The sequence below is a fragment of the Zonotrichia leucophrys genome, chromosome 4 (assembly GCF_028769735.1).
Source record: "Zonotrichia leucophrys gambelii isolate GWCS_2022_RI chromosome 4, RI_Zleu_2.0, whole genome shotgun sequence".
Taxonomy (NCBI): domain Eukaryota; kingdom Metazoa; phylum Chordata; class Aves; order Passeriformes; family Passerellidae; genus Zonotrichia; species Zonotrichia leucophrys.
Genome location: NC_088173.1, coordinates 17,825,755 through 17,843,729, shown reverse-complemented (window position 1 = coordinate 17,843,729; position 17,975 = coordinate 17,825,755). Strand labels below are relative to the sequence as shown.

General features: G+C 43.0%; 2 protein-coding genes across 4 annotated transcripts; one reads left to right on the top strand and one right to left on the bottom strand.

Annotated features, from left to right (window-relative positions):
• Positions 1-495: 495 nt before the first annotated feature.
• Positions 496-7,480, top strand: SAP30 (Sin3A associated protein 30). Its single transcript, XM_064710650.1, has 4 exons — positions 496-1,033; positions 2,260-2,382; positions 5,013-5,111; positions 7,146-7,480. The coding sequence occupies exons 1-4, from the start codon at positions 725-727 to the stop codon at positions 7,266-7,268; spliced, it is 654 nt and encodes a 217-aa protein (XP_064566720.1). The 5' UTR covers positions 496-724; the 3' UTR covers positions 7,269-7,480.
• Positions 7,481-10,221: 2,741 nt separating this feature from the next.
• Positions 10,222-17,320, bottom strand: SCRG1 (stimulator of chondrogenesis 1). Of its 3 annotated transcripts, XM_064710653.1 has the most exons (4): positions 17,204-17,255; positions 15,456-15,543; positions 12,374-12,772; positions 10,222-10,871 (listed from the first exon to the last, which is right to left on the bottom strand). In XM_064710653.1, the coding sequence occupies exons 3-4, from the start codon at positions 12,610-12,612 to the stop codon at positions 10,820-10,822; spliced, it is 291 nt and encodes a 96-aa protein (XP_064566723.1). In that variant the 5' UTR covers positions 12,613-12,772; positions 15,456-15,543; positions 17,204-17,255; the 3' UTR covers positions 10,222-10,819. The 3 variants fall into 3 exon arrangements, with proteins under 3 accessions (XP_064566723.1, XP_064566721.1, XP_064566722.1); XM_064710651.1 differs by lacking the exon at positions 15,456-15,543 and having other exon boundaries at positions 12,374-12,639; positions 17,204-17,320; XM_064710652.1 differs by lacking the exon at positions 15,456-15,543 and having other exon boundaries at positions 17,204-17,277.
• Positions 17,321-17,975: the final 655 nt, after the last annotated feature.

Here is a 17,975-nt window from a genome sequence, read left to right as displayed (position 1 = left end):
AGGGGCAGCCGCCGCGGCACAGCGAGGCGCCGCGAGACCCGGCAGGAGGCGGCGGAGGCCGCCGGCCCCACGTCGCTTCTCTAGGAGCGCGGGGACGCGCTCGGCCGTGCCGGCGGCACCTCCGACCCGCGACACCCTCCGGGGCCGCTCTTCCATATTCACATCCCACGGCGGAGGCGCGGGAAGGGGGGAAAAGAGAGCTTGACGCACGGGGCTTTGCAGCGGGCCCAGCCTCCAGACTGGGAGGGAGAGGGAGCGGAGCGCGGCGCGGGTAAAGCAGCGGCTGCCGCAGCGCATCCTGCCCCCGGCAGTGCCCGGGCCGCCCTCCCGCCGCCGCGCGGTGCCCCGGGCAGGGACTGCGCTTCCCGTGGGGCCGCGCGCGGCAGCCGGCATGCGCGGCGGGGCGGGGCGGCAGGTTGCTGTTGTTACATAGGAAACAGCTGAAGAGTCTCCACATGACAGGGGGGGAAGGAGGAAGTGGGGCGGCCCGCGGGGCTCTGCTGCTGCCGCTCCGGTAGTCGCGGGGCTCGGCCGGCCGCTGCTGGCGGGGAGAGTCCTTTCCGCGACGCGTGGGCTGACCGCCCTCCAGGGCAGGCTTGCGCTCCGGTGCTGCCGCTGAAGCGAGGCAGGCAGGGAGCGGGGAGCCCCCCGCCGGGCCGCGGCGCATCGCCGGGGAAGTTTGGTGCGGGGCGGGATCCTGCCGGCCGCGGCGGTGGCGCCGGGTATGAACGGCTTCGCCCCCGAGGAGGTGACCCAGCGCGGGGCAGACCCCGCCGCCGCGCCGGTGGTGGGCAGTGCGGGCTCCGCCGTGGAGGTGCCGCCGCCGCCAGCGCCGCCGGGGCTGGGTCCGGCCGCCGTCGCCGCCGCGGGCTCGGCGGGCGGCGGGTGCGCGAGCGGCCCCGGGGCCGGGCAGCTGTGCTGCCTGCGGGAGGAGGGGGAGCGATGCGGCCGCGCCGCCGGCAACGCCAGCTTCAGCAAGCGCATCCAGAAGAGCATTTCGCAGAAGAAGGTGAAGATCGAGCTGGACAAGAGCGTAAGTCCCCGAGGGGAGGACGCGCCAGGGCAGCCGGCGGGGCGGGCGGACAAAAGCGGCTGGTAGGTCGCTGCGTCTGTGTCTTAGTTGGCCGGGGGACTTTTAATCAAGTTTAGTGGGGAAGGAGGGGTGTTTGGCGGCGGGGAAGTGTTCGTTCCCCCTTCCCAGCTCTTTGCCGTAGCACAGCCGAGTTTGGCTGGGGCGGCAAGAGCGCTGGCTGAAAGTCCCTCCGGGCGGGGGACAGCGCCCGCCTTTCCTGCCTGCCCTTGGGGTCCCCTCTAGCCCCAGGAGCCCGGGCACCGACTGCGTGTGCCCCGCTGTAGCCGGAGAGGGCTGAGCGTGGCCGGGAAGCGCCGCTGCCGGCCGGAGCGGAGCGCAGCCTGCATGGCTCCGGCGCGCTAGTTTGTCTGTGTTGCTGGCGAGGGCCGCGCTCGCCGCCCCGCCTCGTGTTGCAGCGCCGCACGTCTCCTGCCGTGCCGCTCCATCTTCCGCTCGGCAGCCATCGGGCCCCGCGCTGCGCGGCTCGGCACGGCTCGGCGGGGCGGGGGCCGGCCGCCTTCCTGCGGGCCGGGTTGCCCGGGAGCCGGGGCAGCGCCCGCCCTCGCCGGGTGCCGCGGGAGGGGAGGGCAAGGCGGGCTGCAGCGTGGGGCGGCCGGCGGGACTGCGTGTGCCCCAGAGACCCCGGCCCCGCTGTGCAGCCCGTCCCCAACGCTGCCCCGTGCTCTCTTCTGCACTCAAAACACGCGGACCTGGAGATTCTGGGCTGCTACGGGCCCAGATCTCCCAAAGTGTGCAGATCCCCACGAAAGGGAAACTTGTTAAAAAGAAAGAAAGTAAAAATAAGTGTGCTGCGTGACCACGCCGGGTAGCGGAAGTAAAACAAGGAGGGGAGGATATAGCTGGGGAAATGAGAGCCTCTCTCAGCCCTGCAGAGAAAGCGGAGCGCTTGTTTTTTGTTTGCGTGCTGCCCCGGCCCCGCGGTGCGATGCGCGGCCGGAGGGAGGGAAGGAGGGCGGGCTGTGCTGCGTGGCTCCACAGCCTGGCACTGCTGCATCGGCCCTTTGCAGCAGTGCAGCACGCTCTCCCTTTAGAAGAAGCCAGTAAAAAATCTTCCTCAACCCAGTGAATGTGGCTGTGAGTGCTTAAGGGTTGTCTGTCTTCGTGCACTCTAGTCTGGGAGATACACTCCGTGGGTTTGATTGAAAGATGCCGTTTTATTCTTCTAGGCAAGACATCTGTACATTTGTGACTTCCACAAAAATTTAATTCAGAGTGTGAGAAATAGAAGAAAGAGGAAAGGCAGCGATGATGATGGTGATTCACCAGTGCAAGACATCGACACTCCAGAGGTAGCTAAACAGTTGTTTGGGGTTTTTCGAGTTACTGTGTTAAGCTTCTTAATGACACCGAGTCTACACCAACACCACTCTCCCACTTTTACAGCTTATCTTACATATGGGAAAGGGAAGATCTTTGATTTGCATTGTTTTTAATACAACAGAATTGAACTGAGTTTTGTGGAATGTTTTGTGATTAAATGGTGCAGAGTACAATGAACAAGAGTCTATTTTTAAGTGTCTGATGGTTCTCTCAGAAATCTACTGTTTTCAGCTTCCTCCTCCTTAGCGCTTTGCCACATACCGTGGAGCTCTTATGTTTTGCAGGCGCTCACAACCTGAAGGGAATTGCACATAATGCTTGGGATATAAATGCTTCTCTGTCCTGTCCCTTTTGTGCTAAATGTATTGCAGATGGTTCTTGGCAATTACTTCATTGCCCTAGTCACTTTAAAGATGAGAGTTTAATGATGGCAGCTTTGTTTCTGCCCCGCTGTGGGGGGAAGAGCCATTTGGGGAGCCCTGCTGTAAAGGAGTGGAGTAGAGAAACACCGTGTCTTTTCAACCTGTTTTCTTCACTGCACATCAGTGAAATCTGACCCATTAAAATAAGGGAACTAAAGCGTTCAACTTTTTTCATGGTATAATGGGTCGGTCTTTAACATAAGGCTCTCTTTTTCTTACACATGCTCTGGATTATTTTTGCTACAACGTTGCTTAGCAGGTGCTCCACAGTGTGTTAATTTTGAGCAGAGGCTGTTATGCCTACGTGGTCCCTTCTGAGGGGAATTGTTTAAACATTCTTCAGAAATTGCTCTGTAAGTGTTAATTTAATGGCATCCTTATGGTCAGCATCTGCAGATAACAGCAAGTAAGCAGGAAACTTTGTGCAGGAATCTGTGCCTTTAGGCACGAGGCTCCTGTCTGGAGGAGGCTAAGAGGATTTTGGGAGATTGCAAGTAGTTTGATGCTGGGTGGTGTTGTCTGTCTGTTAAATATCTGGGATTGTTTCTTGGAAAGTTCTGTCTAAAGCTAGTGCTGTGAGTGACTTCAGGTAGCTCTCTGACACTGTGTAATTGCAGCTCTCCTGGAAGCCTGTTTTGTTTTCTTATGCCAGGATTATAAAACATGTCACAACTGATGGATATCTCCAGAACAAGAAAACAAGCTTTTTTTTCCCTTAACAGTAGTCTTACAAAAAAGAAAACTGGGAACTGTTTTTGAGGAGTGTCAGCTGGCTGTTTGGACAAGGGCAGTATGTTCATTCCTTGTAATTCCTGTATGCCTTAGATACTTGTTTGCCCTTGACCACCTTTATTTTCAATTATTACCCAGTTTGCTAAGGAAAAAAGTGTCATTCTTCTGAAGAGTTGTAAGGCTCTCCTGCTCCATCTCTGCCATGACCATCTTTACTGGTCGGAAACGATTCCTACAGGAGGAAAAAGAAACTCCTGCAGTACTGGTAGCTTCTGGGGTTTGGTGAAAAGCTGCTGCAAGGGTGGCTTCCCCACTGTGGCTTGGGAAGGGTAATTTAATGCCATGTAAACTTTAGAAACACCAAGGGATACCATCCTTTATCTTGCAAGGTGACCTCACTTCAGGCCTGGCCAGGTTGCCAAGTGTGCAGTAGCACTGCTGTTCTAAGTGTTCTGCAGTGAGGCTGTTAAATGAATTTAAAGCAAAGGTGAATGCCTTCATCAATCTTTAATGCAGTGAGTTTGGAGAATACTTCTGTAATTGCAACTGACCTAATAGAATTTCTCACTCAGCCTGCTTTCTGAGCCTGCTCTCCCACTCAGTCATCTGATTAAGCTCTCTTAGGTTGTCAGGGAGGATGGGAAGGGTAAGCTGTTGCTGGGAGAAGTGACTGATCAGAGTACACAGGATTCAAAACTGACAGAGTACTGGATTAAGGCTGTGTATTTGTATCCCTGAGAGGACTTTGTGTAATTCTCTCAACTGTTGAATGACATTGAGAAAGAATTTTGGACGTTTATGCCCATGCACATAACTCCTGCATATTTATTGCTTGTGTAGCAGGGATACATTTAGAGAGCAAGAGCAGTTGTTTTCTTTCCTCACCTCAAGCCAAGAATGCCTGTGCCTTCTGTACTCTGTCCTGATTCTAATATGTGCTCTTTCATGGTGCAGATATCTTTCATGGTGCATGGTGTCTTGTATGAAATCTACATAAGATTTAATGGCTTAAATTACAGTATAGGGTAATGATATAATGGCTGAATATAAAGTATGGATGCTGATCCTCCTTTGGATCAGCATCTTTATAGATGTTATATAAAAGTTGCTATTGGGCTTGTGTTATTGTGCTGGAACTGGGAAGCAAACAAAAAATCCAGAATGGATGCGAGTGCAATAGTGAGTACAATATTCAAAATAATGTCCACAGCTAAAGGGAGGTAGAGGCATGCTCAGTAACAACAAAACACTCTTAAACTGAGCTGGGCTATTTTCCTTTCTGCTGGAAGGTTTGTTTTTTATCAAAGTGACATCTGCTGAGCTGACTGTTTACACTTGTGTATCTGTGATTTTCCAAAATGCTTTTGCGAGACGAACTGTTAATGACTGAATTTTTTTCAGTTATATTAGACTGTTTTCTTCCCCTTCCCCCTCTTTTCTTCTAGGTTGATTTATATCAGTTACAAGTAAACACACTTCGAAGGTACAAAAGACACTTCAAGCTACAGACCAGACCGGGACTTAACAAAGCACAGCTTGTTGAAGTATGTATGAGTGTTTCCCATAATAGAGAATGCAACTTGCTGTGGCATGTGGTTTTCTATGCGCTGTGATCCTTGCATAAAGTGCCTATATAATCTGGATTTTAGGAGAACAAAAGGGAGCTGCTTATCTAGCTTCCTTCACTGGCCACAGCTCCCGAGCCAAGTAAATCAAAAGCTAAAGCTCTTTCCAGAGGAGGGACTCTCAACTTCCAAAAGGAGTGTATGCTGCTTGTAAACACAGTGTTGAGCTGGAGCAGTAAGATGGTCTTCATGCCCCTGAATGTCATAGAATCACAGATTTATTCTGTCTGTGCATCAATCACAGCTTCACCTTAAATGTCCTGCTGGAAAGAACTAGAAACTGAGAGCTGTCAGTGAAGTTCTGGTGAGGTTCAGACTTTGCTTTAAAAAGCTAGTTACTGCCAGTGTAGGTGTCTGTATGTGTAAAGTACAGAAGCCTGAAAAAACATGTTTCTATGATAATTAATTCTGTTAAAACCACTGGAATCTGCTGTCAGAAAACTGGAATTACATGGAGTTTACTGTTTCCAAAAGTGCTGAAGCTGCATGTCAGTACAGCTGTATGTTAGCATCTTTGCTCGGCATGAGTGCTATTTTAAAGGAATTCTTTAGTGCTGCAAAGGTGCAGTCACGGCATATTGATGTAAATAAGTGGAAGAGCTGGTGATCTTAACAGGAAGGTATAGCTACTGATTTTTCACTTTTGTGCAGTGATACATTCAGCTGTATGTAAGTGCAGACACTGTTTTCATCTCTCCTTAATCTGTGTGGATTAAAAACAAGGCTCTTAAAGTTGTGGGTGATCTTAAGGCTGAACTGTAAAGGAATAGCCCTGCTCCCACTTAGTGTGAGAATGCAAAATCAGTCTTCCATTTTCTTATATCTAGGTTAGCTCTTGAGTTAGAAGGACTGTGAATTGAAAAATCACAGGCGGTTATTGTTCTGCACAACTAGTGTTTCGCAGGGTCTGCTTTAGATACCTCTCATAGGATACTTGCACTTGTTATTCCAGTGCTGCATGGTGTGCATGGGCAAAGCTTGCCACGTGCTTGATTTGACTGACCTGCAGGTATTTGTGAGCCATAGCCACAGAGCTTCCTTAATACACAGTACATTTGATTCCTTGTAATCTGTCCCAACATACCATGGACGCCGCTCTAGCTGTTACTGAAAGTTCGCTTCAAATTACTGTGTCAAACTGCTTCTCTGTGAATGCTTTTGGGGTAGAGTTTAGAAAGTTTCTTCATTTTTTAGTTAGGCTGAACATTTATCCATTTATCCCACACATATCCTGTGGTGCTTAAGTGAGCAGTCCCATGTTTTTCACGTTATCCTTTTAATCTACCAGTCTGGCAAAGAGCCAGAGAACAGATTCAGTTACAATATTTTGCAACTTTCTTTTAAAGCTGTTGTTTATTTTGATGAAGGGAAAGACTGATGAAATGACAAGTGATTCAAGAACTGCTTACAGATTGTTGTATTTCAATGGTTACAGCATGGTGAATTTTCATTAATAGCTTTGTTTTGAAGAGCTGAATGTTCAGTTATAAATTTCTGGTAATTCTTGTGTTGTGTTAAATGTTTCTGTATGTGATTTGATGCAGACACCACCTCCCAAGCTGAGTGGAGAGCAGTAGCCTCTCATAATTGTACTGTCACTGTTGATATTCCGTAGTGATTACCTGTTATATTCAAGCTCTAACTAAACAAATGTAATGGTAGTCCCCTGATTGTTCTGATAGCTTTGAGGGTTTTTTTTCCCTGAAAAAATTCTCAGCTTTTTACTTTGGAAATTAGGGGTACAATCTCATACATTTAGTTCAGAGTTATCAGTAAAATAGTTCCTGTTTGCCTTTTTATGACTACTGAAGACTTCTGAAGAGAGGCAGAATTTCCTTTTTTGTAAACTTCTTAATCAGTCTTTTAAACTTGAATGTAGTACATTTAAATATGAATCTTCAGTTTTTGCATGTAAGAGTGATTATTTAATTTCCTTGCATTCTTCCTTTATAGATAATTGGCTGCCACTTTAGGACAATTCCAGTGAATGAAAAGGACACCTTAACATACTTCATCTACTCAGTGAAGAATGACAAGAACAAACCAGATCTAAAGATGGATAGTGGGATTCATTAGGCAGAAAAGGTTGGGACTGAGACTCAGGCTGCAAATGAAAAGACTGAGGTTTTGTTGATATGCAAAAGCTTTCTTTGTAACTTTTTCTCCTGAGAGAGTTTGTCTGGTTTATTTTTCATAACCTTGCTGATTTGTTTGAAAACCATCTCTTATGAAACAAATTTCCTCAGCAAAAGTATTTTAAATAAATATCATTGATATTGTTGCTCAAATGGGTGTGTCTGTAATTTTAATGAGTTGGACTCGATCCTGACAGGTCCCATCCAGCTCAGCATATTGTGTGATTCTATGATACTTGTACCTAATAGTTAAGCTTTAATGAACTATGTAATAATATTAAAATATTTTCAATTGAAACGTGCCAAGGATATATTTGTAAGTGTGCCTCAAGTGCTTATGATGCAATGCCTTTAAAAAAAAAAAAACTGTAGCAGACTTGGCAATAGGTTCTTTTTCCTAAGGTAAGAGGTTTTAAGTGCCAGTTCTGTTCTTAGCTGGGCAGAAATGGCTGAGTAACAATTTTTTCCCCCTTTGGAAACAAGTATTGGAGGATTTTCTGATTTGTTTATTCATTGTGTCATTGCTGAGATACGTGCTTCCAAGCACTGAGGCCTTCCTGCTCCTATATTAAAATGGAAAAAATGCAGCTCTTGAATTTCAAAGCTGTAAGTACAGATGAAGAGACTGCTGCAGCTTGCTGTGCTGAGAAATCCTTTGACTCAGTCAGAAATCCTTTACCTGCTGACTTCTCCATTTGTCTGCATGGACTGCTGCTAAGAACTTAATTGGAGAATGAGAGTTGAGCCTGTGTGGGGTCAATACTGCCTTTTCTAACAGGCACACTGCTTCTTTTCCATTGCATGGATTAGCTCAGGCCTGTCTAAAAGGAATAACCCCCTCTCAATAAACCCAGAACTCATGGTAGCTTATGGAGAATAATATCCAGCAATACTTAGGCTTTTAATTGATTGTCTTAGAAAACTCTGATGTTGAAGATGGTATTATGAATGACTTCTTGTATTGCAACTATTGTGTCAATCTAAATGTGTGGTGTATGGAAAATTATTTCTTTCTGCTCAAAGCTGTGCATGTAGGATGAATAAACAGCTGAGGGAAAATAGTTTTCATCTTAAAGCTGAGGAGGACATGGTTTCAGCTGGTCCAGTTAGCATTCATTGCAATTCCCAAGCTTATCAGATGTTTATAAGCTTTTCCTTAACTTGGGAAAAATAAGAAAGCAGTATGTCTGTGATCTAATCTGCTTGATGTTAATCTTTTGAGTATTTTTGAAAATTGCTACTCTGTGGGCATCACTACAACTAAGATGCTTCACTTTGCCTTTTTTGACCTGTGAGGCTTGCATAGAACTGAATGATGATAAACCCTAACCTCAGACTGGCTGCTTTCCCAATGCTATGATTTCTTTCACTGGTACTGCTTTATCTATTTCCACAATACAGTTCTGCAGTGCTGGCCTAAGTTCAGGACAGTGATATCTAGCTAGTGACAGCTAGAATTGCTGCTTCTTTGAAGGTATGTTTTCATGGCCATTTCACTATAGGGACTGTCAGTTTGTTTGCTAAATGTCCTTTGAACACATTCAAGCTTCTTACCTTCAAATTGCAAATTGCATAAAAAGCCAGGGAACCTAGTCATGGATAGGACATCTAAAAGATAAAGAGTTTTGTTCTGAGTGCATGACAGGGTTGAATGTTCTCACCTAGGCCTGGCAGGACCTGTAGATGAAGTTGTGTGAGGGAAGGAGAGTAGGGAAAGAAACAAAAGCAAGTTTCTATTTGTCAGTTTTAAAATAGTAACTTAAGTGACCCTATCTTGCTGCATGTGGAAAGTGGCAAAGTTGTGGATTGTGGATTTTCCAGGAGTTTTGGAAGAAATTTTAACTGAAAGCCACCAACTTTAGTACCCAGCCTTGTATCTGCCTTAACTTTTTTTTTGCTACAGCTGTTTGCCAAGCTGTGAATGCCAGGCATATGCAATGTGGTTCTTGTAGAAACTAGATGGCACAAACAACAGAAGTTTACCTACCCTAGAAGCTTGTCGAGGACTTTGCACAAGATCACATACCAGAGGTGGTTGTTTTTTTTTTGCAGAGCACTGACTTTGGGTATTTTCACTGGGTTGCCAGAGTTATGGGGTTTATTTTACTATCAACTGATTATTTGGTAGGAAGCCCAAATTATTCTGCTTGAATAATTACACAAATGAGGCTTAAAAAGCCTGGTGACAAACTGTTAAACAGTCAGTAGGGCAAAAATAGTACACACAGATTTACTTTATTATTGGCTGTGTATAATCACCCCCTTCCCCAGTATCCAACCCTTGTTCACTAACAAGAAGAGCAGTCATGGTGATATTTTATACTGACACACAAAGGAAGCATGGTAAGCTGGTGATAGCAGTTTGGGCCAAGGTGTAAGGGTATTGGGTGAGCAGTGCAAGTGCATTTTTTGGGTAGATGACTGCACAGTTCCTTCAGTGCTGCACACTTTCCATGGGACTGGCTTGATAGCTAAAGAGTTTGTTTGTGTAAAGCAGCGAGTCAGGCTTGCTGCCTGTAAGTCTGGCTTGCTCAGGTGACTGCATAAAATTATGTGGTCACCTCTCAATACATGCCAATACAGATTGCCATATAATGGTCAAAATTTATCTCTCTGTATCTATCTCATAGATCACAATACCTCTTAAATATTAAGATGATTATCTCTGTGTTTTCTGTAGCTATTGCCTTACAGGGCTAGCCTAAAAATGCCAGCATTTTAACTTACTTTGGAGTACTATATTTCAAACAGAGCTGGAATAAAAAAAATCTATTGATCTAATATTTTTAAATGTTCACTGCTAAGATTAAGCAATTTAAGGGTTTAGAGATTGCACAGTCAAGGCAGGTGACCAGGTAGACACAAGACCCAAGTGTGCTTTAGTACTGTTGATGTCAATTTTTAGTCTTTTATTTTTAATTCCAGTGAAATACTTTCAAATATGGAAATACAGACCTTTTGTATGTGCATGTATTTTAAGATGCCTAAACAGAACATGGGAGCTTTTCTTCACAAGTGCCAGGGATTGAGTGGTTTCAGCTTAAAATGGCATTAAAAGTGTGATGACAGTAATGGAATAGGAAGCTGCACTGCCAGAAGTTGCTCTGAGAGTCATGTTCCTAACGACATGAAGGCTTAGGCTTGAAGTTTCTTTGTCCAGACTAACTAAGGATATTGTGCTGAGTAAGAAGACTTATGCTTTTTGCTGGGGTATGCAATATTAGGATACATTAAGAGCTTGTACAGTCTGTTAAACCATGGAAATGGCTTTATGGAAATTAGGTCAGCTACCAGATTTGAAAAGAAAACTTCTTAGGTATTTGATACTCTATAAAGGTATATAAAGGAAATTCTTTTTACAGTATAAAATGAGGCAATGGCTTGTGATTAGAAAGGAAGTTTTTTTGTTGGTGTAGTTTTGTTTTACCCTTGAAAACATTATTACATGATTGTAGAATGATGTCTGTTATCTTCACTTGCAGACTTGAATCATTAACTGTTGCAGGGGATCACAAAAGATATCTTTGGTCCAAAGAAAATATCCCTGAAAGACAGGAACACGTATTTAAACAATTAGATCACTGGTTTATTAGAGCTTTAATATGACATGCATTTCCCACTGTGGATATTTTTTAGCATGTATCATCATGTATGTGGGATTGCTGTGTTTGTGGGATGTCCTTCCAGCAATGCAAATGCAACTGCAGGTCTGGATGAAGATCCTGCATTTCTACCTCTGCCAGCCTGCTGTGGAAGCAATGGCCAAACCTTCATTGGCTGAATGGGTGGCAGAGCTCCACCCTGGTATTTTAACTTTGAGGAAATAAACTTACCGAATAGGTTATATTATCAAAATAAAGGACTTTGACATGTGCATACATACTGTTTTAATGCAGTTTGTCCTGAAAGCACAGATGCAAAGCAGGTCCTGTGTGCCTCAGGGTGATGGAAGGAGTATTTCCTTCCATATTTTTATCAAAGGAAGAGGCTTTACTATGCTGCTCAAGGGTTGAAGCTAGAGACCCAAAATGTGATTCAGGAAAGTGAAAGATAAAAATCTTAGTTAAACCCTGCTCTCAGTTTGAAGTTTTTAGCTTTAGAAGTCTTTTCCGTTGGATTCAATTTGAGTCCCCTACAGGAGTGCTGAAAAGTTGCCCTTAGTGGATTTTAGGGGACTTGAGAAATGAGTAATAAGAGGAACATATATAAAAAAATAACTTTTGCTTGCCTATATAATGCCATCACAATTTGGTGCCTCTAAAGTGTTAGTAAGTTTTGAACTGTTGATATTTCTAATCCAATTTTACTGAAGAAAAGATGTTGCTGAAGAGCTGAACGAAATAATACCTCTTAGTACATTTTATTACCTAAAACCAGTATGGGCTGATGGTGTTTCTTTAACTCAGATATGTTCTTTCTATATAATAACAACAAAAACCAAAGTTCAGTGAGAACTTCACTGTTCAACTTTGTCAGCAGTGCAAGGAGGCCAGGGTGTTGGTGTTCTTGGGCTCAGTCTTTGCTTTGCCTTATACAAGTATATGTGAACCCCTGTGCCCCTCTTTTGTTTTTTCTGCTTTAACAGCCATTTTTACATAACTACTTGTTCAACTGCCATATATGCATGCAGTTTAGAATAGCAATACAGTTCTCTTCCATAGAAATATAGTTTTTTTGTGGTCCTGAAAACTTCTTAATTGTAAAATGCTCAGAATAAGAATTGAGGTAGTTATTCTTAGTTTGGATCAAACAGAGGAGTCAAAAGTTGGGTGATTCAAATGCTGAGGTCCCTGTTAATAGGACAGGGAGGTTTACAAAATATGCTAAGCAAGTCCTAGGTGAGCCCCTGAAAAACAAATCCTCAAAACTGACAGTAACCGAAAATTGGCTATATCTTGATATCATTTCAAACAATTTTAAGTGAGGAATTGCTTTAAAATGATAGCCTATTCTGTGTATGGAAACTGATGGAAATAAAAATGATGGAAATATAACGCGCAGTTGTGAAGGACTATGTGAGTTGACATGAAATGAGCGTGGTCTTACTTGGGGCAGCAGAGCAGTTCATTCAGGTTGCAGTAGCAGATGACCTGGCAGCCCTTCCCTTCCCAGAAGTGGTGTGGCAGAGCATCGTGGACGTGCCGGAGGCTGTCGGTGCCCGCGGGGACGCTGTGGCAGCTGTGCTCCCGGAGGGGCCGCTTGTGGCACGCGTGGCGCTGGGCAGGCACCGCGGGGGCACCCGGCACCGAGCTCAGCGCCAGCAGCAGCACCCAGAGCATCTTCATGTTGGCCAGGCTTCCCGCAGCAGGGTGCTGCAGAGAAACAGGTATGTGACACGCTATTGCTGCTGAACAGGGCTCTTTCCCTCATTTGCTTCCTGCCTCGCGTTTCTCTTTCCTGTGAAGTTTCCGTCATTTGAGCCTGAGTGCTGGAGAGTGTTCTCTCCTAGGAGGTAAATAATATTGCAGCAGAATTGATATTCATTACTTTCTGTACAACCTCGGGAATCCTTTCATTGCCAATTGAGGCTTCTGATGCTGGCAATTTTGTTGTTTCTTTGGCCTCTCACCTTGAGAAAATTGCTTTGAGCTGGCCGTGTTTTTTTGGCAATGTAAGTGATTGTATCGATTGCTACCAAACCAGGGGGAAATGTCTGGGTGTGTGTCCTTGCCTCCCTGGCCACTTTGGGTGTCAAAACAAGAGTCGCTCACATAAAATAAATAGCATCCTTCCCCATCAGAGTTGTGGAAAAACTGTTTGCTGATTGAATCCTGTGTCATGGGCTGTGTGAGAAGCTGAGGCATTAAGCAGTGTCTGCAATGCTGCCACGTGCTGCTGTCCTGGCCTCTGGTATCATACAGCATTAGGGAGAATCTTCCTTATTGGGTTTCTTTAGTACTGCAGACTGCTTAGTTGAGTCTTGCTACTGGAGGTCATTGTGGTTTAACTGGCTTTTTAAGAGGTGGGATAAATTATCCCTTGCAAAACTCTCCTGCTGGCCGCTAGGCTTTCCAATGTTTTGTTTAATGTGGGCTCTGCTACTCTGTGCTGCTCTGCACAGTCTGACCATGCCACAAAGCTTTGGATCCTTGAACTTGCATTCACTTTCAAAATAGGCTTTTGAACAATGTTTCAGCTGAATTTTTATTGGTATTAGGAGAGTGGGTTTTTTACCTTTCCTCATGCTCAAACAAAATGGACCTGTTATCTTAACTGAATTTAAACAGGAATTCTGCTCAGAAAATTAAAATAAAGCATGACCAGCTCTGCCCAGCACTCTCCCTGTACACTCATTTTTCTTGTGTAAGACTTAAGGAAGACTTTGCTGTCCTTCATTTTGTTGGCACTCTGGAACTGATGCCCTGACACAATATTATGGGCCAGCCCCGGTCTTTATTGTGGGGTGAAGAATGGACTAACCCAAAAATAACAAGGTATAAGACAGTATCTAATCAAAGACTATCAAGGTGTAAGACAATATCTAATCAAAGACTATCAAAGGTGAAGTTAAGATGGTAGAGCTATTATCTAGATAAGGAAAAAAATGCCAGCTGTAGATGTGACTATAATATGAACTACTTAGTAAAAAATCTTGAGATCACCCTTGAAAAACAAACAGTAAAATTTAAAATATATAAATCTACTGTATTTTTTAGTCATTTTTCTCAGGTAGTTTTCTTGCCACTATAGGTATCTTATCTTCCATTTTTTTGGCCAATGAATAAAATGTAAGAAAATCTGGAAATTGAGATTCATATTAGGGATAAAATGCAAAAACTTAAAGCTTTTTGGTTATTTTTTTTTTATATTTAAACTTGGGTTTTTTGAACATCAGTAGCGAAATAAAGCATTAAAAAGTGGCCAATATATTAAAGAACATGAGTGAAGTGAGAATAAGATCTTCTGGGGCTTTTTTTGGCTTCTGTTGTAGAAGCAAAATTCATTGAATAATTCCTTTTAGTTTCCATGAATTTGTATGGGAACTCTTAGTAGAAGACGCCTATAAACTACTAGTAATGGAGCCTTGGGGATCTATTTTTAATTACCTCAGAGTGCAGTATTGAATAACATATTGTCTTTATTAGTTTTAGACCTCAAAACTACTACTCAAATAAAGTAAACATTGCCTGGTGTTTTTAGACTTGAGTGTAGAATCTGTATTATTATATTCATGGTTTTATTTTGTAGGAGTATAAACACTTTACTTATGAGGGTTCTGCTCAGAGAAGTCTAATGCTTAAAGAGAAAAAAATTATTGATACTATACCTAGATAAATGCCAGTGTCAGGGAGTAAAATTTAATCTTCTGTTCAAATAGTTTGCCTTAATTATTTAAGTATTTAATGGAAGAAAGTTTCCATAAAAGAGAAAATTAGGAAGCAGGGGGTTTATACCTTTGCTTCCTGTGGAGGAATTATTCTGTGCTCTTCTACTGAGGAGGAGGCATTCATGATACCTTGCTCTTGTGATTTTTTTTTCATTTCTAATAATTCTGGTGATCTTTCCCTACCTGGAGTTCAACTTAAATGCTCATTTGACTCTGTTGCCAGCTGCCTACCTCGTCAAAATTTGTAGGAATTCACTTCCTGAAAAATAGGCGCATTCATCCTGAAAATAGGTGCATTCTCTGTACTCTGTCAAACTGCAAGATTCAAAAATCACGACCTACAGTTTTTAAGGTGATTCTGTAACTCACTACTTGCCATTTAATAAAAATAATAAGATATTGCTGTAGTGTGTCATCAGAAGGGTTTCTATGGGTGGGTGCCAAAATCAGTATTAGCAAAGTCAACATGCAGGACAGCTATGGATAGACAGCTCCTCTGACCAGTTATGCATTTTACCAATGATAAACATTGTTATTATTCAGAAAAAAATATTATAATTTTGTTTCTGCTTAAATATTTCCTCTGGGTTGGTTTTTTTTTTGGTTTTTTTTTTGGTTTTTTTTGTTTGTTTTGTTTTTTGTTTTTTTTTGTAGATCATAACCAAACAGAAACTTTTTGTGAAAAGACTTTTCTTCAAACAGGCATTTCTTTCCTGGGGGAGGGCAGTCCCTATTAGCAGATGAAGGATTGCCAAGGAGCTGCAGTGTTCCATCAGCTCCCTGCACAGGATCGATGCAGACCTTTCAGATGCAGCATCTCTCTCTGACACACTGCTGCAACTTCTTTTCCTGAGTGCTGCCGAACAGATGTTGGAGTGTCACTGATTGCCTGGGTGAAGAACAGAGCTAGTATGTGCATGTTTATTTCAAAATGATTGTCAAAGGCATTGTCTGCTGTTGCATAGCACAGAAGATAGGCTTTTCTCATAAAACAAGTCAGGAAAATTCAATGAACAAATCCAATCACTAATGTGGCTCAGAGACTCATTCATTGCCAGCAAGAATGCTCTTACAGTCCTTTATTTTATAAAGCCTTCTGAAAAGATAGCAATGCCAGGCATGCTAAGCCTGACCAGCTTGTTCTATCAAGATTTTATCATTTCAAATTCTAGCAGGAGTAGAGCCATATAAAAATATCAAAAATAAGCTCCTTGCATTTGCAAAAATTCTTTTCATTTAATTATTTAGATTATTTTGACGTGGTGTAAGTAAGATTTAACACCAAATGCACCTGGGAATACAAGTGCTTTGAAATATTTTGGAGCTTTTCCTAAAGAAAAATGGTTAGTTTGGGAATATGCATGATGAGTCAGGAATTAGTGCTGTCTCTGCTTGTTCAGCTGAGTGTTTGCAGGATCTTGCCAGGCTATTTGGCACCATCTAATACTTGGATCCGCTAGATGCAGAGATTATCAGACTGAAGAGAAAACCCCAAGTCTCAGCCTTCTTGTCCAAGAACAGCAGGGTAATAGTTCATGGAAGTGGTGTCCTTTAAAGGTCACACAGTATCAGTAGGAGCTCAGGGATTAGAAAGAGAGAAAACTGAGAAATGGCACAAAATGTGTATTTCGGCACTTCTAGAGATCCTGTGTAGTTGGGAAAACAGAAATATTTTTAGGTTGGTCTATCAACCATTAAAAATATTAATACTTCATTAAATATATCCTTCTTTTCCCCTTGAATAGGTTGTATTTCTAGTTGCCTAATGCTGAAAACAAGAAATACATTAATGTGTACACTTTTGGTGTATGTTCTTTTCCAGTTTGTCCAGTGGTGTGTGCCAGGTTAACAAGTTGCACTTCAAAAGCATATATATATTAAAATTGTTTCACTTATTCAAAATGAAATGTATTTTAGTGTTTATTTATTTGTCAAGTTTGCCTTTCACAAGCACCTGTAAAATGCTCAGTATTTGGTATTTAGGTGTTAGTGCTTGATAGTTAGGTTTATTAGTGCATTACTAAAAAATCATTACACAAGAACTTCATAACTGATAATATTGTGAAGAAATTTTTTCCATTAAAAAAAATTGTTACATCTATTTTGCTTGAACAGTTGGTGCACTGTAAGGACAGCAGCTATTCCACTAAGAACGAATTCCGTGAATTACTGCTTTGTAATTGTCATCAATACCATGATTCTTTCCAGCAACTGAGTTCTCATGAAACCTCAATTAGTTTTCTTTAAGACAGCAATTCATTGTGAAGACACCTCTCTCCATATTATATTGAGCACTGGGAGGCAATATAGTTTATGTAGTGACTTCAGATGTTCATATGGAGTATCCAACCTTGAAGAAAAGCAAGATAGTAAAAGAATAATTTTGATCTGGATCCCAGCCATGCAACTGTCTTGAATGGTACCTCCTGCCTGCAATATAACAGCTTCTCCCAAATCTTCTTCTGCATGTTCCCATATGTATTTCTAATTCTGTAATCTGTAACTAGAAGGAGCAGGTAGACAAGGATAATTTCAGGAGCAAAACCTACCTTAATCTTCTGGTTCACTCCCTTCCACTTTCTTGGCAGCTGTATCCTTTGAGATGTGCCCGGAGAGAGCTGGAGCTGGGATGAGAGGAGGGAGGGAGGGCTGATGGGAGAAGCTGTACAAACAGCCCTTTGTTTGTCCTTACTCTGCCTGTGAGTGATGAGCACTGTTCTCCAGCGGTGGGTCACAGCATGGGCTCCTCTCTCAGTCACTGCCAGCCCGGTCTTGGGGCAAAAATGTAACACATCCCTTCCCGCAGGAAACAGGTAATTCATCCAGGCTCTGATGCAAAGGCGTCTCCTCAAAGAGCAAAGCATAACACCCAGAACAAGAGAAGAGGAAAGATCCTGTGGAATAACTGTGTCTTGCTTGTGGAGTGTGAGCAGAATGGGGGAAATGGGAAGGAGCTGTTTTCTGGGGTTCTGCAGCCAGAAAAACATGGTTTCTATACAGGTGTCCTATTTTGCATTTGGTGGACAAGAACAGGCCTACTCAACAATCTCTTTAATTTTTCACTTTGGGATCCTTTCAAGTTTTCTGAAAATGACATAACAAAAAAAACCCGTAATTATTTCAGCCAGATTTCTAGTACAGCACACTCAATGATGCCATGTTATCAAGTTCTTTGCTGAACAATGTTTAATCAAGAGGTAAAGCCTTACATTGAAGAGTATTTCAGAGGAAGTTATTTTAGACTAATTTCAGATTAATCAAATGATCTGGTACCATAAAAACAAGAATCTTAAATGGAATTGAAATATTATGCGCTAATAA